This window comes from Bos grunniens, chromosome 10, assembly GCF_055505025.1.
Source record: "Bos grunniens cultivar Pamir isolate PY7600 chromosome 10, Bosgru_T2T1.0, whole genome shotgun sequence".
NCBI lineage: Eukaryota > Metazoa > Chordata > Mammalia > Artiodactyla > Bovidae > Bos > Bos grunniens.
The window spans coordinates 65,256,580-65,279,273 of record NC_141174.1 but is presented as its reverse complement, the minus strand read 5'-3'; the positions used below and the strand labels follow the sequence as shown (position 1 = coordinate 65,279,273).

At 37.0% G+C, this 22,694-nt stretch overlaps 1 protein-coding gene across 10 annotated transcripts in view; it reads right to left on the bottom strand.

Moving 5' to 3' along the window:
* Positions 1-22,694, bottom strand: part of TTBK2 (tau tubulin kinase 2) — a 135,753-nt gene that overhangs the window by 51,080 nt on the left and 61,979 nt on the right. For 7 of the 10 annotated variants that reach the window (XM_086321686.1, XM_086321681.1, XM_086321684.1 and 4 more), the window contains 3 exons: positions 10,721-10,794; positions 4,696-4,836; positions 2,890-2,994 (listed from right to left, as the gene is read on the bottom strand). In XM_086321686.1, the coding sequence (XP_086177812.1) occupies positions 2,890-2,994; positions 4,696-4,836; positions 10,721-10,732 (258 nt within the window). In that variant the 5' untranslated portion in view covers positions 10,733-10,794. The remainder of the gene's footprint in view (positions 1-2,889; positions 2,995-4,695; positions 4,837-10,720; positions 10,795-22,694) is intronic. The other 3 variants (XM_086321688.1, XM_086321683.1, XM_086321689.1) reach the window with 2 other exon arrangements.

The window sequence follows — 22,694 nt, the reverse complement described above, 5'->3', positions numbered from 1 at the left end:
AAACTCTACATAATATGTGAATCCAAGTCCCAGAGAGCTCAACTTGGAATAAAGTCCAAATTCTACTTCTTTGGCCTACAACACGTTCCAAGATTCTGGCACTTGCCTCATGCCAAAATGGATTTACTTGAGGTTTCCCCTTCAATAAAGTTTGTTTCTAGCACAAGACTTTGTACTTGTCATTCTTTCTAGCTGGAATACCATCTCTCTACATGCCTCCAATGGCTGGCTCTTCTATCCCAAATTCAGCCCTCTGCTTGAATGTCACCTCCTCAGAGAAATATTCTTTAATCATCGTAATTTAAAATAATATCTGCCCTTGCAATGCCACTCTGTTCTTTTACTCTGCTTTTTTTTTTTTTCACAAAACATCTTTTGCTACCTAAAATTAATTTTATTCATATTTTTACTTATTTGGTTTTTCCCTGCTTCTTTCAATGGAATATAAACCCTGTGATGGCAAAGTCTTTTTTGTGCCCACTTTACAGACACAGAAACAAGTTCCAAAAAGTAAACTTGTTTGAGGACACAGAATTAGTAGGTGATAAACCAAGGTCTTCTGACTTGAAAGCATATAGTCTATTTCATGCTAAATCACTTCAGTCATGTCCGACTCTGTGCAACTCCATGGACTGTAGCCCACCAGGCTCCTCTGCCCATGGGATTCTCCAGGCAAGAATGCTAGAGTGGGCTGCCATTTCCTTCTCCATGTTTCTACTTTACTGCTTCACAAAGATCAAGTCAGTGCTTTTAAGATTCATGGATGGTGCTGTAGCTCAACAGGAAAACTGACATACTTTAAAATGATCATGGCCAATAATTTTCATTAGTAGAATTTTTTGCTCTCTTTTTCAGTAATTTCAAATTATCCTCAATTAACATGTACTAATGTGGTAGTCTGAAGAGATTACAAATGAATGTTATTTTAAAAATCTTCAGTTACCAGAGTCATTTCAGTCATGTGCTATACACAGATAAACATTCTATGTGTTCTTCCTCCATTTGTTCATTTCCGCAACCTGTGTTTAATCTATTCATATTAATTATCTACCTATTTCTTATTTCATCAAATTATCTTTTCTCCTTCAGTTATTCCTTTTTAGTTTCAAGATTTAACTATTTTTAAAATGTTTTTTGTATTTAGTGACAAGTCTCAGGAATCAAACATTTCTGCAATCTATTTAAGCTCCCTTTTTTTCCTTAGCTGCCATTCACTGACAATCACAGTCAACAGATCTCAATATTTTCCTAAGACATCATGACTAACAGGAATATCTAATATTCTCAATTTGGCTGATGTAACTCTGAGGTTGAAGATTTCTCCTTCTAGAAGAAAACCATTTAAAAGTCCTTTGTTCTGGCTCTGACCTTACTTTTGCCATGGAAAGGTTGAGACAGAGGTAAAGAGAGATCAGCTGTCTAGGGAGATTTTGATGTGATCCCTCCAAGAAATAATACCAGGTCAAAGAAATTCAGCCACCTTAAATAATGCAGAAAAAACAATTCAACCTAACTGGGGAAAGCAGCTATAAATGCAGGTAACTGTAATTGAAAGTAGATTATAATAAACACCATTAGCAAAGTACAATGGGCTATGAAAGTCTAGGAGTGGTAAGAATTAGTTCTACTTGGTGAGAAGAAAGGAGAAGTCCTATGGAGGAAGGATGTCTTAAGAATAAGGAAACACATAACTGAGCCTTGAAAAAGGTGATCTCCAGAAACTTCCTCAATTGATGGTAATTTGGCAATAGCTATTTCAGACGGTAAAGATCTGCCTGCAACGCAGGAGACCTGGATTCAAGCCCGGGTCAGGAAGATCCCCTGGAGAAGGAAATGGCAACCCACTCCAGTATTCTTGCCTGGAGAATTCCATGGATGAAGGAGCCTGACAGGCTACCGTCCATGAGATCACAAAGAGTGGGACATGACTGAGTGACTTTCACTATTAACCATTAAAGTTGCAAATGCATACGTTCTCTTTGACCCAGCAATTACACTTCTGGAGATTTGTCTTACAGATATACACTTTGCAGCTGCTCTATATTCTGACATGGAAAGATCTCCTAGATACACTGTAAAGTAAAAAAAAAAAAAAGGGAAGTGTACATCATGCTACCTTTTGAAGCAAAAAGGAAAAAATAAGAGTACACATTTGTATTTATTGTACACAAGAAAGAATATGTTAAGGAACTAAATGTTAAGAACAGAGGAGCCTGGCAGGCTATGGTACATAGGGTCGCAAAGAGTCAGACACAACTGAAGCAACTAAGCAGAAGCAGCATGCAAGCATTATCTAAAATGCCCAGTTCCCAGCAACAACAAAAAATTACAAGACATGCAAAGAAACAGGAAAATGTGACCCATATATGTAAAAAAAAAAAGTAGGCAACAAAAACTGCTTATGAGAATGACTAGATGCTGGATATAAAAAAGATTTCAAAGTAGGTATTATAAATATGTTATAGAACTAAAGGAAAGCTTGATTAATTAAAGAAAGGAAAGTATAACAGCAATGCCATATCAAACAGGGAATATCACTAAAGATAAATTTTAAAACAGAACTAAATGTAAATTCTGCGTATGACAAATACAGTAACTGAAACAGAAGTAGTATATGATGTAGAAAGAAGCTCAGACTGCAAAAAAGACGCTTGATCCTCAAGGGGTAATGTGTGTTCTTACAAGATACACTCTAACTCTGTACATGTTTTTAAAAGCTGTAACACTCAATAATAAAATTAATGAATACCATCTGTAACGTAATCATAAACTCTCTATGATACTTCTTGGATGATACCCATTCTGATACACAATCGGCATTTCTTTAAAAAGAGTGATACTATAATAAGTTAATCCTCAAATATTTCATAATAGTATGAAAAATCTTACTGGTCTGACGTCACCACAGGAATTGGTAAACTGTCGAGCCAAGCCAAAATCAAGCATATAACATTTCCGACACGTACTAGGAAAGCGACCCATGGCAAAGTTTGACTAGAAAATAAAGGACGAAAACATACCTATTGTTATTACACGTAGTCCTTATATCTTATCCTTCCTGTATTTTAATTCTTCTATTTAAACTCTATATAATACACATCCCACTTCTACTGCTCTAGTCAATGTTTATTGGATATTAACACATAATTTTGCTGCAGGTTCTATTAATGCCTAAGATCAGGTGAACTTGAGCAAAAAAAATTTATGTGACTATTATAAAGTTACATAAAATACAACACTGATTTAATTGGAGTCAGTACTCCAATAAGTTTCTTAAAATTCTAGTCTAAGTCACTACTTAAACAAACACCCAGCCCTTACTTTTTAAAATGGGAAGAACTAGGAGGGAACGAAATAGAATATATAGTCCAGAAATTGAAATGAGTTTCCTATAAGCATCATGAAGCTGAATTTCACTAAGTGCAAAAATAAAAATACAATTCAAGGAAACATAACAGACTTAAGGACAATGTATTTTCCATTCTTCCCTTAACAAAGATAAATGTAACATTAAATGACCACAAGTTTGCAAAACTGGGTATATTAAGTAAAGGAATTTATAAAAGCAAAAGTCTAATTGTTATAGAATTGTTAGTTTTTATTTTAAAATACTGTTCTAGTTAGGGAGCTTTCTAATCAAACTGGAAACTCTTCAATTACCATGGTTCTCAAATAATGACATTTAACTTGACATGGAAATAAAAGCAGGAAAAATCTATATTACATTAAGTCTGACTCAACTATGTTAATTTTAGCTGTCATTTTCATGTAAACTGTTTAATTTTTGAAATCATGTAGCAACAGATGGGTAAAATTTTCAACTGCAACAAGCAACACAATAAATTTATAGTAAATACAGCATATCAGAAATGGGTCATTTGCCCTGTTAGTAATACAAAAACCAAGAAGGAGAAAATAAAAGCATATTTAACAGTTACAGAAATCGCAATTTCTAGGAAAACAGAATAGAAAAAAATACTATATTGGCACTGTAGCACTCAGGAGAAAAAGCAAGCTCTTTTATAATTGATGGTTTCTTTCAAGTATAATTTGTCACTTGAGAAATAGTTCAAAGAACACAACATCTAAAAGCAACATGCATCTGTATTTTTAACCAATATCAGAAAAAAGAAATCCAAAAATGACTATCAATTTAGGTGTAAGGCTAAGTATCAGTTTTAACACATAAATCAAACATTAGTTATTTTTAATTTGGCTGCTGAGCAACACTTTCATTGTTTGAGAAAAGCTCTTGATTATAAGTTATAGTATATAATTACAATTTTTTAAAAATTAAAAGGCAAGTTATAATACACTTCTAGTTTACATCTCTGCCACGGAAATTGAAATATTATCTTGTATTTAACATAGAAACCTACATTTGTAATTTACTGTGTCCCATCATAAGACTGGGCTTCCCAGGTGGTGCAGTGGTAAAGAGCCTGCCTGCCAGTGCAGGAGACACAAGAGATGTGTGTTTGATCCCTGGGTTGGGAAGATCCTCTGGAATAGGAAATGGCAACCTGTTCCAATATTCTTTCCTGGAAAATTCCATGGACAGAGGAGCCTGGTAGGCTACAATCCATAGAGTTGCAAAGAGTCTGACACCCTGAGTGACTGAGCACACACACACATCATAAGACCAAGAGTACCAAGCAAACTCATTCTGAGCTCGGGCAGGAAAAGGCCCCCTACCGGTTTGATGTCTCGGTGCAAGAATCCCACAGAATGGATGCTCTCAATAGACTCCAGAATCTGTCTACCCAAGCGAAGAGTAGTGCTAATGGTGAATGTGCCCCGGGACTGGCTCCGGCGTAGATCTGCCAGATTCCGGCCCTGTGGAAACCAAATAAACGCTTTCAAGTATGCTACTGAAAGCATGAGAGAAGAAGAGCAAAGAATCATTCGTTTACCATTAAAAGATGTTTTGACTGAAATAGCAAGGATTTTATCTGAATCATGATCCTCTCACTCAAGAGAAGAATTCTCTTAAGATAATGTATGAACATTTCAGACAAATTTAAGAATAACCAAAGTTTTTTTAAAGTTGTTTCCTTTTTTTAAACTTTTTTTTTAAATGAAGGACTCTTTAAAATCTATAGTATTTCACAATTTGCAAGTTTCACACACATGATTTCATATAATGCCATAAAAACACTTTTCAAAAATCTCCTATCCCTCTCCCCACTGTGAACCTGCTTCTTTTTTGTTCTACTCACTAGTTTGTTATAATTTTTAGATTTCACATAAAAGTTATATCTTATAGTATTTGTCTTTATCTTTTCTACGTCTATAACATATTATGTTCCTGAGTCGTCATGTTTCCCTTTGTCACTGATGTCATAACAAAATGTAGTCTTGATTACATAAAAAAGATACACATACACAGGGCAGTAATTCCTCATTATTGCCTAACATATATTCCTATACAAACTACTTAACTTTTCTATGTCACAGCTTCCTTATAAAATGGGGCCAATAATACTTACCTTATACTGTTTTATAAGGCTTAAACAAGATCCATGTAGTGTCTGGCACACAGTAGGTACTCAATAGGTGCTAATTACTATTATAAATAAAAAGGTATGAAACAATCACAGCAGTAGATAAAAGCAAAGAATTTATCTAGTCTGTGCCAGATGTATTACATTCATGACTGTATTTAGTCCTTAGCACCCTAAACAAAAGTTGCTACACCAATATTTCAGATGAGGATACTAAGGCTCAGAGAGTTTAAATAATGTTAACCTGTTAAGATAAAGTTGTTCTTCAAATCTAAGTCTGTTTAACTGGAAAGTGTTCTTTTTCCATTTTACAGTACTGATCTACCCAGAAGACTCCTTATTGAGTAGGTAACAAATTAGCATTCTGATTGAGAGCAGGCTATGATGCTGCAGTTCCACCTGTAGCATTTATATGAAGAATTTATATTCATAGTAATATGGAATGAATATTATTAAATAAAAAAGGAAACTCATTTCTCCCTAAATAATGCTATAAATTTAACATGATCCAATAACTATGCAAGAGGATTTTATTATTAAAAAATTTAAACATACTCAAAAGGAAAGAAAGTAATATAATGAACCCTCATATACCTATCCATCACTCAGAATTAATAATTATCAATTAATGGCCAATCTTTTTTCATCTGTTATCCACCCCTCCTCTCCCCATATGTAACATACAATGTCTCCCTTCCTACACACATATACTGGACAATTCTCATGTAAATTTTAACCTAAATTTCATCTACATATATTAGGCAAAGAAATGAAAATATATAATAAAATCAAAGAGATTATATGCCAGAAGTTCTATCACAAAAAATTTGAAACTGGAAATATCAATATGAGCCATGATATATTTTTTCTTGTAAAAAAATTTATATACCCTGAACCTATCCACTTGAAAAGAATTTAAAACAATGACCAACCCAATTGGAGGGACCCACAGCATCTAGATTCTGGTCTCTAAACACCATTTCTCATTAGGAGGAATCAGAAAGTAAACTAAAGTCGCTCAGTTGTGTCCGACTCTGTGCGACCCCATGGACTGTAGCCTGCCAGCTCCTCTGTCCACGACATTTTCCAGGCAATGATAGTGGAGTGGGTTGCCGTTTCCTCCTCCAGGGTCAGAAAGTAAGGATGCTGTCAAAGCTCCCTACAGGGAGCCAATTCATTTTTCTGAAAACTTGAAATTAAAAGAATCAAACATTAGTCCTGCCTTTCTGTGTGAAATGTACCTAAGGATAACCTAATAATTGATGGAATGCTTTTAAAAGAATTCCAGTAATAAAGAGGAATTGTAAAATTATAACTGTACATTTGCAACCCCACTGAAGTAAAGAATTTTGGCAGTGATTACTAACAGGTTGATAAAACCTAAGAGAAAAATCAGTTGCCTGCGATGTGGGAGACCTGGGTTCGATCCCTGGGTTGGAACGATCCCCTGGAGGAGGGCATGACAACCTACTCCAGCATGGCAACCCACTCCAGTATTCTTGCCTGGAGAATCCCTATGGACTGAGGAGCCTGGGGGGCGATAGTTCATGGGGTCACAAAGAGTTGGACATGACTGAGTGACTCAGCACACACAAGAGAAAAATTATGGGAACTTTAAAATGGATGGACCTCAGAACCTCACTGATTCAATCTTAGCACAACTAAAAGAGACAAGCAGACACTGTCTGCTGATATAATATAAATAGGAAGCACACAACCCATCTCTGAAGTATTCTAGCAAAATAAAACTGGAATCTGATCTAATCACAAATTTATAGAAAATATAGGGGACAGAAGAATATGTTAAGTATTACCACATGGAGACAATTAGCAAAATCCAGAGCATGGAAACTTCTGCATAACAAATAATTTTTTTAATCAATGACAATACAAACAACAATAACAAAAAAACTTAAGAAAAAAAAATGAGAGGGAACTTTTAAAAAGAGGCTTAAGAGGGACTTTCCTGGTAGTCCAGTGGCTAAGACTCCAAGCTCCCAATGCAGGGGGCACAGGTTCAATCCCTAGTATCCCTGGTTAGGGAACTAGATTCCACGTGCCACAACTAAGATCCTGCATAAAAACTCCTCATGCCACTGCTGCTGCTGCTAAGTCACTTCAGTCGTGTCCAAGTCTGTGCGACCCCAGAGATGGCAGCCCACCAGGCTCCCCGGTCCCTGGGATTCTCCAGGCAAGAACACTGGAGTGGGTTGCCATTTCCTTCTCCAATGCATGAAAGTGAAAAGTGAAAGTGAAGCTGCTCAGTCGTGTCCAACTCTTTGTGACCCCATGGACTGCAGCCCACCAGGCTCCTCCGTCCATGGGATTTTCCAGGCAAGAGAACTGGAGTGGGGTGCCACTGCCTTCTCCAACACAATGATGATCAAATCATCCACAACTAAGACCTGGCACAGCCAAATAAATAAATATTTAAAAAAAATAAAAATAGGGGCTTGCCTGGTGGTCTCGTGGTTAAGAATCCACCTGCAATTGCAGGGGACACAGGTTTGATCCCTGGTCTGGGAAAATTCCACATGCCGCAGAGCAACTAAGCCAGTGCGCCACAACTACTGAGCCCACATGCTGCAAGTACTGACGCTCACACTCCTAGAGCCCGTGCTCGGCAACAAGAGAAGCTACTGCCAGGAGAAGCCTGTGTGCAGCAAGGAGGAGTAACCCTGGCTGGCTGCGATTAGAAAAAGCCTGCCTGCAGTAGCAAAGACCCAGCACGGCCAAAAATAAATAAATTAATACATACATAAATCTTTTAAAATTTTTGTTAAAAAAAAAAAAGAGGCTTAAGATATGCATATCCACCAAATACAATGTGTGAACCTTGTCTGGAACCAGGTTCAAGTATAACAAATATAAAAATAAGTGAGAGACACAACCAAGAAAATGTGAAGACTGACTTGAAAAGATATTATTGTGTATTATGGTTACTAGTGGGAAAAAAAGAATCCTTGACTATATATTGATATATTTATGATAAAATATGACTTCAATTTGCTTTTAAATCATCTGAGGAAGGAGAAGAAAGGCAGAATACAACTCTAGTTTCATTTATATTTAATTTTTTCCACAATAATAAAAAGCTTAAAAATACATGGCAGCCCTGATGTTAGGCAATCTAGATCTATATCTGTTCTGGTTACAGGATTCAAAACATTTTTTGCCCTTTCCTAGGTGATATGCTTATCACAAAATACCATCCTTTGGCTATACTAAGGATGATCACATAAAGCCTCAGTGGTGACAGGATAGCAAATGAGACCTGACCACGGTCTTCCTAGTAGATATAAGAAAATAAACGTGTGTGACTGCTTGAACCCTATTAGATTTCAGACCCATTTTCATGGTAAATAGCTAGAATTTCTACAGGAGAAATGGGATTATTCCTTAAAAATTTAAAGGCAGATATTATATAACTGAATCACCAGGAGGCAAAAAACTAAAGTTAGCTTAAGAACAAGGAGGGTTTTTAGAAGAAATTAGAAATGTTGGTGAGAAACTGGGTCTGAGCATATAAATTTTATCAAAATATATGGGGACCCCCTGGCAGTCAACTTTAATATGTCAAACAAGAGAAAGAACCCTCAAACAGTTATACCAGCTTTAGTTTTATCTCAAATCAAGTCAAACATATAGAGGTTAATGGTGGGTTAATTTTTTTATGATGGGGAAAAACAAAACAAAACAGCATGCAAGTCAAAACAAAGCATTCTTAGATGAGTCCACAGGAGCTTGCCAAAGGTCAGAGAGCCATCATTGCCTCATACACACCATCCTCCTTAGTTTTCCATACTTGCAGCTTTCTCATTTCCAGAAGTGAGATTAAGGTGAGTGTAAATAAAATAAAAAAGACTATATGCTAGGACTGAAAGAGACTCTGCAGACTTAAAAAGCATCTCCACGTCGTCCAGTCAGTAGTAGCCTATACACAAAAATAAAGAGTTTTCTCTTATTGTGCCAAGAATATTGGCCCAAGGTGTCCATCAAGTAAGTCCTAACACCCATCAAATCAGTCAGTCCCAGGAAAACCTCAAGCCTCCTTGAGCTAAAGTCTCTTCGTTTGCAAAATGGGGGTAAAACCTGCCCTATCCTCTTCAGGGGAAATGATAATAATCAAGTAAGATGCATAATAAATTCAGAAGAAAAAAACTATAAAATAGCATACAAAAGTTATATTATTATTACAGGCTAAAATGAGAGACAGCAAGGTCCATATTAATGACCTAAAAAGATACAGGGATTCTGCTTCAAGTAAAAAAACTATGCTGGCTCAAGAGTAGTGAAACACATGACTCAGAGACATCAAGACAATAGTCTGTAGGAAATTAATGTCTATAGATATAAATCAAATGCTGAAGGATAGCTGAGGGAAACAAGAGAAGCCCTAACAAGAAGAGGAAGAATTTAGGCGAGGATCTATGCCTCTGAAATCACTACTAAGTAGTTAGGTTGAAAAAATAAAAGAACCAAATGCCTAAAACAAACTTTGCTAAAGATGAAAGGAAACCCTGAGAACTCTTAAGTTCTCTTAAGTTAGGCAGCAAAGTGAACCACGGCTTTTCCACTTTGATGGTGAGTACAGGTTCAGAGCTGTGTGTGCATGCGTGTGTGTATGCGTGTGCACGTGCATGTGTTCATTCAGGGGCAGAGGCAGAGGCAGTGTCAGAGAGAAAGGGCTGATTTCCCTCTTTTTGCTGCAGTCATTACTTCAATGCTCCATTTCTGAATTTCTGTCATCTGCTACCCAACCCAACTCCACTCTCCATCTCAAGGACAGGAAAACAGAGCTATGTCAATAGTAAAGAGAAAAAACAGCATTTCTCTCCATCTCATTTAAAAATTTTCAAACAGTCAAGGTTGATATTTGTGAAAATGGGAACCTAGAGTTCTTAACATAATAAATGGTGGAGAAGGAAGGGACAGGAACAGGGCAAAACTCATTATATCTGGTAATCCATGTGGGAATCAAAAATTTGGCAATGATGACAATCAACAAAGATGTGCATCAGAGAAAACAGTTGATAAAGACAACCCTTCCATCTTTGCAAAAATCTGTTATCACCAGGTCTGTTTAAATATATACCATCCGTATAGTATAAAAGATTCTGCAATGATACCAAGAATTATACCAAGAATGATATCAATGATATCAATTCTGCAATTGATACTCGTCAATTTTAAGAAACATTTTCAAAGTAACCTACCTGCAACTGCATGACCACGTAGTTGAATCGATCATTCCTCCCACAACCAATAAATCTACAAACATGGTCTTTCCCTGGATAAAAAGAAAGAAAAAAAGATACAAGACAGTAGAAAGGTTATACTATAGTTTCTCTTCTTAGAAATTAATAATTTATTTTTCTGTATAGTAATTTAATGATTGAATATAAAAACCTGTCTTAAGAATCTTAACGATAGGCAACTAGTATTATTCAAAATTCCTACCCACCTCTCTCCATATTCTACACTGCTCTTTATATAGTAAAGTAAGTGTTTACTAAATGAATAAACGAATGAGGGGACTAATGAATGATAATTTATTTAGGAAGGAAACAATTAAGAGGTCATTTCAAATCAACTTGCTCAGACATGATACATATAAAAGAAAGAAGAGCTATAAACAAGAACTATGTTAGGAATATATATTCTGGATTTTAGATATGGCCTGCCATTCACCATTATAGATTCAGTGAATCACTTCATCTTTCTGGGCCCCTTGATATGGATTTGCTCAGTGGTTTTCAACCTGAGTTTCACATGTGAAATCCAAGGAGGTGCTAGTGGCTGGGGTCCAGAGCGAAGCAGAGGTGGAACAGAGAGAGACTAGGCTTCGGCATCTGCTTCAGAACAGCAAACAAGGGTCCTAAAAGAGGATCAGGTCTGGTGGCTTCTAGGACCAGAAGAGGGAATCTGGCTGGAGAACAGTGAATGAAAGGAGGGATGGGATAACAGAATGAGATAATACTGGAGAAACAGGCAGGCACCAGATCCCGGAGGATCCTGGACTCCATAATAAGGAATGTGAACCACATATATAGGTCAGTGTTTTCTAACCCTAGCTGCTTATTACAATTATCTGGGGAACTTTTTTAAAACTCCTAAACTTTTTTTACTGAATCAGAATCTATGGGGGAAAGATACAAGATTGAGCTTTCAAAAGTTCTCTGACCCAAAAGCAGACAGGCCATGGATGTTTTTGAAACATCCACGTATTTGAAAACTACTGCTGAGTAGTGTGAGAAGCATCTAAAAGATTTTAACAAAAAGAAAAACACTTAAAACATTCCATTTTAGAACATCGCCATGGTAGCAATGAGGAAGACAGACTATAGAGAGGTCAATTATGGAGGCAGAATGGTCATTCTAGGGACAGTTACAATATCCCAAGAGAGAACAGGGCTTGAACCTCTTTTTAATCTAATGTATTACAGTAGATATAGAAAAAAGAAACAGGATAAATTGGAGAGATGCTAAGATGTAGTTACTGACTAGAAATGGGCACAATTAAATAAAAAGTTGTACCGAAACAAGAGAATATAGTAAGTTGTATAGATTTTAAGGGATATCAGAATGTTGAGTTTGAGGACAACCAGGTGAATTCAGCAGACAATTGTAATTTCAAGCCTGAGACAAAAAACTGAGCTCCAGAAATTTACTGGGGAATGACTGGTTCATAGAAGGCAAATGGAACTACAAACATAAATGGAAGATTTCCAAGTTGAAAGAATAAAGAATGAGAAGACAAGAAACTTAAGAACGGAATTCTAGAAAATGAACCATCTGAAAAGCATGAATAGAAATAAAAGAGCCCATGAAGGAAACAGAGTAATAGCCTGAAAGGCAGGAGAAAACTATGAGAGATAAAGGTCATAGAATTCAGAGGTAGAAGTGGCCAGGGGCTGAGGAGTGCTCAGTAATATAAACAATTAGGAAGTTACTGGTGAGTGGAAGGGGCAGAAGCCAGTCCATAATGGGTTAAAGAATAAATGGAACATGAGACAATGAGGGCAATCTTTGAAGAAGCTTCCCAAAAAGTGAGGAAGTCACAACCAAGAGCCATAAGGACAGACTTTAATAGACAGATGAGGAATATATCCCAACATTCAAAAAGAATTAGTCCACTAATTTAAAATATAAACACAATCCAGGTTTAATTTAGTTAATGAGTCCACACTTCTCTTTTGCATCTGGGTTATCACATTGTTCTCTCATTCTCTGTGCTTCTGTTGAAAGGGGTCATAACTAGCAAGAAAAAGTACAATGGAAACAATAATTCACAATGTGTACGATGTATGTATATCACTTTACATACATTTGCAAAATAAGTCATCTAATAAACTGTAGTAAGAGTGAAAGGATAAAATGACTGTCAACTGGCAACTTACTCTTTTCCAGCTTCAAAGAAACAAACAATCGTTTTAAAGTATTTTCTTACTACCCATTCCTCAAAACTCCAACTTCTTATTAAGATAACAATTAAATGCAGTATCTCTATTACAAAGGTATTTAAGTCATCTAATAACAAAAGGTCATACTAAATTTAACTCCTCTTGGAATGCTCTTTCTAAAATATCTTTATAAGTAATACAAAATACTATTTATCTCTTGATATTAAAACCACCCTACTTTTAAAAAGATAAAAATCAAATAAACTAGACCTTTATTGGGTAACCAAAATACAAAGTCAGTAGCAAATTTTCTAGGATTCCCCAGTACATCTTCACTGCATTAGGTAAGAGCTTAATGAATTCTTATCATACTTTATAACATAGTGTACCCACTGCTCTTATATTTTAGATATATGCAATTAATGAAACTACTTATTAAAGTTAGTTCATTAAATATGTACCAATTTTTGGAAGCATGGAGAAACTAGAATTTAATTGAAACAGTAACTCTTCACCACCACTTATAGCAGTTCTTAAAATAACTTTATAATAACTAGTACAAACTGAAGTATCATTCCATGAATACAGGGGTCCTATCTATGTTGTTCTGTTACTACCCCACAGTACCTGGCGAAGATATTTGTGAATGAACAAACTAATGGAAATAATAACTATAATAAAAATAATATTAATAATAATAAAGCATGCACAATATGAAGCATACTGTGCTAGGCATTATATTAAGTGTTTTATATGTACTTAATCCTCACAAAATCACTGCAGATGGTGACTGCAGCCATGAAATTAAAAGACGCCTACTCCTTGGAAGGAAAGTTATGACCAACCTAGATAGCATATTCAAAAGCAGAGACATTACTTTGCCAACAAAGGTCCGTCTAGTCAAGGCTATGGTTTTTCCTGTGGTCATGTATGGATTTGAGAGTTGGACTGTGAAGAAAGCTGAGTGCTGAAGAATTGATGCTTTTGAGCTGTGGTGTTGGAGAAGACTCTTGAGAGTCCCTTGGACTGCAAGGAGATCCAACCAGTCCATTCTGAAGGAGATCAGCCTTGGGATTTCTTTGGAGGGAATGATGCTGAAGCTGAAACTCCAGTACTTTGGCCACCTCATGCGAAGAGTTGACTCATTGGAAAAGACTCTGATGCTGGGAGGGATTGGGGGCAGGAGGAGAAGGGGATGACAGAGGATGAGATGGCTGGATGGCATCACTGACTTGATGGACGTGAGTCTGAGTGAACTCCAGGAGTTGGTGATGGACAGGGAGGCCTGGTGTACTGCGATTCATGGGGCTGCAAAGAGTCGGACACAACTGAGCGACTGAACTGAACTGAACTGAATCCTCACAACTTAAATGGCATAAGTATTATTATTGTCTCTATTTTTCCAATTTGAAAATGGAGGCTTGGTGAGGTTAACTACTGTGTCTAAGACCCCACAGCTGGAAGATGATGGAGCAGTTTGATCCCAGAGTTTTTGTTCTTATCCATTATGCCAGGAATAAATGAAACAGATTTTAAAGTCAAGTAACACCTTGTAAATAAATATTAAAACTAAGCAGTAAATAAAGACTGTGACAAAATATGGGCTTCCCTCATAGCTCAGCTGGTAAAGAATCTGCCTGCAATGGAGGAGACCCGGGTTTGATTCCTGGGTTGGGAAGATCCCCTGGAGAAGGAAATGGCAACCCACTCCAGTATTCTTGCCTGGAAAACCCCATGGACAAAGTAGCCTGGCGAGCTACAGTCCATGGGGTCTCACGAGTCAGACCGACCTAGCAACTAAACCACCACGATAAAATACAGACAAGGAGATCCACTATGTGCCAAGTACTAAGGCAAGCACCAGGAATACACGATAAATTAAATAAGATCATGCCATCAAGGAATTCACAGCCTGGATATATAAACAAAAAATTACAATATGTATTAGTTAGTATGATGAGCTCTGCATTACAGACAAATTACTGTGGATACACAGAAGATGTGAAAATTTTATGAGGCTTTTCTAGAGCTAAATCATTAGATTTTAAATAATTAATAGAGTTAACAGACTAGAGGGCTAGATAAGAGGCTGAGGTGGGGGGCATGCTGAGATAAGAAAAGTACACTAAAGTCTGGTATGCCACATAAAGGAATTTAGATCTGACACATAATGGGTGGCAGTTGGGGGTGGGGAGAGGTAGTTCAAAGGTTTTCAACATAATTTGGCCTGTATTTTGGAAAAGTAATGCTATTCACCATTAGATGCTGGTTTATGGAAGAGCTGAAGGCAGAGAGATATTAGGAGGTTACATCAGATAAGGTAAAAGATAAGGAAGGTTCAAATTAAAGCACTGAGAGAATTTAAAGAAGAGGAAAGATTTCAAATTAAGCTTTAAGAGACAGAATAGAGAATGCAAACTAGTACAGCCACTATGGAGAACAGTGTGGAGATTCCTTAAAAAACTGGAAATAGAACTGCCTTATGACCCAGCAATCCCACTGCTGGGCATACACACTGAGGAAACCAGAAGGGAAAGAGACACGTGTACCTCACTGTTCATCACAGCACTGTTTATAATAGCCAGGACATGGAAGCAACCTAGATGTCCATCAGCAGATGAATGGATAAGAAAGCTGTGGTACATATACACAATGGAGTATTACTCAGCCATCAAAAAGAATACATTTGAATCAGTTCTAATGAGGTGGATGAAACTGGAGCCTATTATACAGAGTGAAGTAAGCCAGAAAGAAAAACACCAATACAGTATACTAACGCATATATATGGAATTTAGAAAGATGGTAACAATAACCCTGTATGCCAGACAGTAAAAGAGACACAGATGTATAGAACAGTCTGGACTCTGTGGGAGAGGGAGGGGGGAGATGATTTGGGAGAATGGCATTGAACATGTATAATATCATATATGAAACGAGTTGCCAGTCCAGGTTCAATGCAGGATACAGGAAGCTTGGGGCTGGTGCACTGGGATGACCCAGAGGGATGGTACGGGGAGGTAGGTGGGTGGGGGGTTCAGGATGGGGAGCACGTGTACACCCATGGCAGATTCATGTTGATGTATGGCAAAACCAATACAATATTGTAAAGTAATTAGCCTCCAATTAAATAAATTTAAATTAAAAAAAGAGAGAGAGACAGAATAGACATTATGTAAGAGAAGAAAGTGAATGAAGCCTTTTAAGTTAAGTGGACAAAGTAAACTGCATTAATATACACCAAGACAAAAGTATGAGAGAGGATAATGATTTCTGGTTGGGGATTTTGCACTGATTTATCTATGGAACATGGAGGTTGTGTTAGAAATTTAGGGGTAGAGTTTAACAGAGGTCAACCATGTAAGGCCTCCCAGTGGCTCAGTGGTAAAGAATCTGCCTGCCAATACAAGCAGACACAGGTTTGATCTCTGGGTTGGGAAGATTCCCTGGAAAAAGAAATGGCTACCCACTCCAGTATTCTTGCCTGGAGAATCCCATGGACAGAGGCACCAGGTGGACTACAGTCCATAGGGTTGCACAGAGTCAGACACAACTGAGCACAGACACAGAACCATGCAAATAGACCTATGTATTGTCAATGAGGTAGGAGTTGACTGCCCAGAGAAGACAGATAGTTTGAGAGAAGGACACCAGTTAGGACACCAGCACGTCAGGGAAAGAAGAAGGAACTAGTGAAGGAGACTGAGAAGGAAATCTATTCAGATTTTCCATTTCTTCATGCGTCAGTTTCAACAGTGCAGGTTTTTCTAGGAATTTGTCCATTTCATGTAAATTATTTAATTTATTGTCATGTAATTCATAGTATTCCATTATAATTCTTTTAAAATTCCTGTAAGGTCTGTAGAAATGTCCCCTCTTCCACTCCTGATTTTAGTAATTTCCGTGTTTTTGCTTCCCCCCCTCTTTGTCTGTCTAGTAAAGGCTTGTCAATTTGTTCATTTTTTAAATAAAAGAACCAATTTCTGACTTAGTAGAATTTTCCCCATTGTTTTTCTAGTCTCTCTTTTATTAATTTCCACTGTAATCTTTCTTATTTCCTTCCTTCTGCTTGCTTTAGGTTTAATTTGCTCTTCTTTTTCTAGTGTCATAAGGTAGAAGGTTAGGCTTTTTACTGAAAATCTTTCTGGTTTCATGATATAAGTATTCACTGCTATAAATTTCTTTCTAAGTACTGTTCAAGATGTACCCCATAACTTTAGGTATCTCGTGATGATGAAGTTTTAACTAAGCAATCGGTAGAACCAGTTTTGAATCTTAGAAGGTAGGGCCATTAATGCCATATATTATGCAGGACAACCTATTATTTTTCTCTGAAGGAGACACAATACTGCTGGAAAGAAAAAAAGCATTAGCTTCAAGTTAAATTTCAACTCTGCCACTTAATAATTATGGGACTTTGATCAAATCTTGGTTTCCTCAACAGAACTACTGAAAAAAGTTAAATGAGATAATATATTTATAAAGCATTTTCTTGATTAACCATTCAGTGTTCATTCCTCCTTGCTAACAGTACCCAAATTTCCCTTTGGAAATGATCTTCCCCTGTCTCAATGGATTTGATTTACTCAGGCAAGGTGGGACATTAATTGCTCTAAGCCAAACAGAATAATCTAGAAATAGAGATCAAGCTCAGCTGGTAAAGAATCCACTTGCAATGTGGGAGACCTGGGTTCGATCCCTGGGTTGGGAAGATCCCCTGGAGAAGGAAATGGCTCTCATCCCAGTATTCTAGCCTGGAGAATTCCATGCACTGTGTAGTCCATGGGGTCACAAAGAGTCGGACATGACTGAGCAACTCGCACTTTCATTTCACTTGATGATGGGAAGAAAACTAGATATTCAAGACTGGAGACAAGCAATGCATGATATTACTCTAATAAGTATAATTATTTCCGGGATGTTATAATCAGAGCAAAACTCAATACCTTCATATAATTACAAGAGATATTATATTTGAATATAGGCCCCTTCCAGTTGCTATGGGCAATCGTCTCTCAACTGTGAAAGAAACCAACATAAGGATAAAGTTCACAATATGGAAGAGATAACTGCAGGGGAAAAGAGTGTCAGATGGACAGTCATATGCAAAGGAATGGAAAGCAGACTCAATCTTATACCATATACAAAAATCAACTATCAAAAATCAACAATCCATCAAAATGGATTAAATACTTGACCGTAAGACTTGAAACCACAAAACTCATAGAACAGATCACAAGGGGTAAGTTGCTTGACATCAGCCTTGGAGACGACTTTTTGGACTTAACAACAAAGGGCAAAGATGGCAAATGCAAAAATAAACAAGTGAGATTACATTAAATCAAAATGTTTCTGCACAGCAAAGGAAACCACTAAAATATAACTACATCATATATCACCTCTGAATCTTTCAGCTTGGCATGGAAGAAAACTGCATGTGCTCAAGACTGCTTGAGTTAAATATTAGCTTTTTCACCTGCCAGCTAGTTATTAATCTCAACAAGCCACATGAAGAATAACAACAGCACTTATGTCAAAGAGCTATTGCACAAGTGGAATCAGCTAAATAAGGTATTTCTAATACTTAATATACTGCCTGGTACAGAATAAATACTCAATATATGCTCCCTATTACTATCACTAAAGCTTAGTAATTTTGACCACTAATTTTGGAAGGAAACATATATAAACTCAAATCTTGGCTCTACTGAGCAGGCTCACCTAGCATGTGCCTCTCTCTGAGGCCATCTATTCTGTCATATCTGACTGTCCTTCAGTGGACCAGGCCAAACATGTCCCCTAATGTCACTGCCCACACACTAGTCATTAGATAATCTCCCTAAAATAACTTTTTATCATCTGCCTACTCAAGAAACCATAAACAATAATGCCTGAAGAGATTAGATTAAAATGGTGAGCCTGGATTTCAAGATTCATTCTACATTACTTACCAAACCTCATTTCCTTCAGTTTAACATAAATTATACACTCTGATGAAGTTGTTTCTTTTTTTATTCTCCCTCACAAATGTTCTACCTTATTTTTTGTTCACATTATTTCTCTCAACCTCATCTCCTCAAATCAAATGCAACTCTTAAAATCTAAATATCCCTATAGGAGGTAATATCAACAAATTATTAACTCAGGATCAGATTTTCAGATATTTAGCAAGTTAGTCACCTAGCCAGGCACTGAGGGGTAAAAAAATAAACAAGAAAATTAAAATAAGAGTTCCCTAGAAATAAATACATAGAGTCTGGTACACAGATGGAACTAGAGAAAGAAGAGAAGTCAGCAAGTCAGCACTGATCACTAGGAACCATAGGTTGTTGACCACAAGAAAATACAGGATGGAAATATATCAACAAACCAATTTTAACTTTCTGTTTATGTGTCTTCTCTTAGAAATCTGCTAAAACACAAAGGGAAGTCTGAACATACAAGCCAGATCTTTACTAGCCACTGAAAATATCACCACTAAGGTTTTTTCTTAATCTGTTAGCTTTTGACTACTCTAACCCTACAGGGAATGCTTGAGGTCTGTCACCAAGCTCTGTGCAAAAGAGAAACAATGAGTGATATCTCCAGCCAAAAAAGACCATAAGTAAACTTAATTTAGACAGGTAATATCTAAAGATATTATAGGCAAAGTAGGATCTCACTAGTTAAACACAGATTTTAACTGTGATACAGAAAGGATTTCTATTTATCTAAGGGAAGTAGTAACTATATACTTTTTGTTCTTAAAGGAAGAGATATGCTATATGCTTAATGAAATGCACATAACCTAAAGAATATTTTAATTTTTACGATTTCAGATGATCATCTACTACTTTTGGTTTCAATTCAAGAGCTTAAAACTTCGGCAGGTGGTGGTGGTGTGGTGGTCTACATCTTAATGTTAATTTTTTTTTTTTTGAGTTATTAGATTTCTTTGGAGTCCTAATGTATTTTGGAAATTCAAAAACTGAACAAATCACAAATGGTGCAGTGGATTAACAATAAAAATAATCTGAAATCTTCAAGGGTAGATGGCATCCAGTTCACTACATCAGATTGTACTTTTCTCTCCACTTCTCAATAAAATTTTTTTAAAATTTTTTAATTGGAGGAAAATTGCTTTACAATGCTGTGGTGGTTTCTGCTGTACAACAACACAAGTCAGTCATAATCATACATATATCATCTCCCTCTTGAGCGTCCCTTCCTTCCCCCAATCCCACCCCTCTAGGTCATCACAGAGTACCAGGCTGGGCTCCCTGTGAATCCTAGTGTTAAATATTAATATGTTGCAAAAGGCAAGTAATTTTACACGACTTGCTACTAGAGGAAAGTAAATCTATCAAAAAGGGCATCAATCATTTTTCTTTTTAAATAAAAAAGCCATTTAGTAATAAAGTGAAAAGCTGAGCTAAAAGTATCCCTAACCCACTAAATGGGGATGCTCTAGAATTCACAGAACAAGCTCCAGGTCAGTTACAAATTAGCAAATAAGGGGATTCTGCAAAGCTGGACAATTAGACTGCTAAGAATACAACAAAATTAGCTTCCTTATCCATCTATCATTTACTCCTCATATTTACCCACTCCTCACCAAAACCAAACCAAATCTACCCTAATAATAACTCATGAAATATCCACACCAATGGGAGATAGAAAAATACATGGTATAGGTCCTATCCTCAAAGAATTTACAATCTTATTGAAAGCAATAAATGTATTATAAGACCAATATGGGCAGTACAGAACAAATTATAGCTTATAAAAACAAAGAATAAGCATTACAGAGAAAGCAAGAAATTAGATAAGAATGCATCACAGAGTGTGCAGCTTGACTGAGTTAACTTGACAGTGATACAAAAAGACAGGAGGGTGTCTTCTAAGCCAAGTCCCACATAAAAGTAACTGAGACAAGAAGTCTAAGGAATAAAGCTCCTACCAGTGTTCATGAGGATGCCCATCAAATAACCCTTAGGTTCTCAGGAGCTCATCAGGAGCCAAAGGCAAAAGAAGTTTTTAGACTCTTCAATCCAGATAGCCATCACGGGAATTTCATCATTTAAACAAGACTATCCTACCACAATGGCCAACTTAAATCTAGCAGGCTTTTATGATTCAAATGAAAAAAAAATGAGCATGATTTCCTCATCTTATTTTTTAAATGTACTAAAGTATAACAAAAATGTATAAACAAACATATGTTTTAAAAAGGAGAGAAAAGATAAAGAATTAGGAGACCACTACCTCAGATGGCTCAGTGGTAAAGAATCCACCTGCCACTGCAGGAGATGTGGGTTCGACCCGTGGGTTGGAAAGATGCCTAGGAGAAGGAAACAGCAACTTACTCCAGTATTCTTGCCATGAGAACCCCATGAACAGTATGAAACTGCAAAAAGATATGACACCAGAAGATGGGCCGCCCAGCTTGGAAGGTGACTAATATGCTACTGGAGAACTGCAGAGAGCAATTACTAACAGCTTCAAAAAGAATGAAGTATCTGGGCCAAAGCAGAAATGACACTCAGTTGTGGACATGTCTGGTGGTGAAAGTAAAGTCCAATGCTGTAAAGAGCAACACTGCATAGGAACCTTTAATGTTAGGTCCACGAATCAAGGAAAACTGGATGTAGTCAAGCAGGAGATGGCAAGAGTGAACATCGACATTTTGGGAATCACTGAACTAAGATGGACAGGAATGGGTGAATTTAATTCAGATGACCATTATATCTACTGTGGGTAGAATCCCTTAGAAGGAATGGAGTAGGCCTCATAGCCAACAGAGTCTGAAACGCAGCAGTTGGCCTTGGAGGACAAAATGATGCAGGGCAAAGGCTAACGGTTTGTCAAGAGAACACATTGGTCACAGCAAACAATCTTTTCCAACGGCACAAGAGATGACTCTACACATGGACGTCACAGATGGTCAATATCCAAATCAGACTGATTGTATTCTTTGCAGCTGAAAATGAAGCTCTACAGAGTCAACAAAAACAAGACCTGGAGCTGACTGTGGCTCAGATCATGAACTCCTTATTGCAAAATCCAGGCTTAAATTGAGGAAAGTAGGAAAACCAATAAGCCATTCAGCTATGACCTGATTCAAGTCCCTTATGATTATACAGTGGAGGTGACAAATAGATTCAAGGGATCAGATCTGTTAAAAAAAAGTGTCTGAAGAACTATGGACAGAGGTTCATAACACTATACAGGAAGCAGTGACCAAAACCATCTCAAAGAAAAAGAAATTCAAGATGGCAAAGTGGGTTGTCAGAGGAGACTTCTCAAATAGCTGAGGAAAGAAGAGAAGCAAAAAGCAAGGAATATATACAACTGAATGAAGAGTTTCAGAGAAGAGCAAGGAGAAATAAGAGGGACTTCTGAATAGCGTGAAGAAATAGAGGAAAACAATAGAATGGGAAAGACAAGAGATCTCATCAAGAAAACTAGAGTTATCAAGGGAACATTTCATGCAAGGATGGACATGATAAAGGACAGAAATGGTAAGGACCTAACAGAGGCAGAAGAGATTAAGAGGATATGGCAAGAATACATAGAAGAACTATACAAAAAAGGTCTTAATGACTTGGATAACCACGATGATGTGGTCAGGCACCTAGAGTCAGACATCCTGGAGTGTGAAGTCAAATGGGCCTTAGGAAGCATTACTACAAACAAAGCTAGTGGAGGTGACAGAATTCCAGTTGAGCTATTTCAAATCTTAAAAGATGATGCTGTTAAAGTGCTGCACTCAATACATCAGCAAGTTTGAAAAACTCAACAGTGGCCACA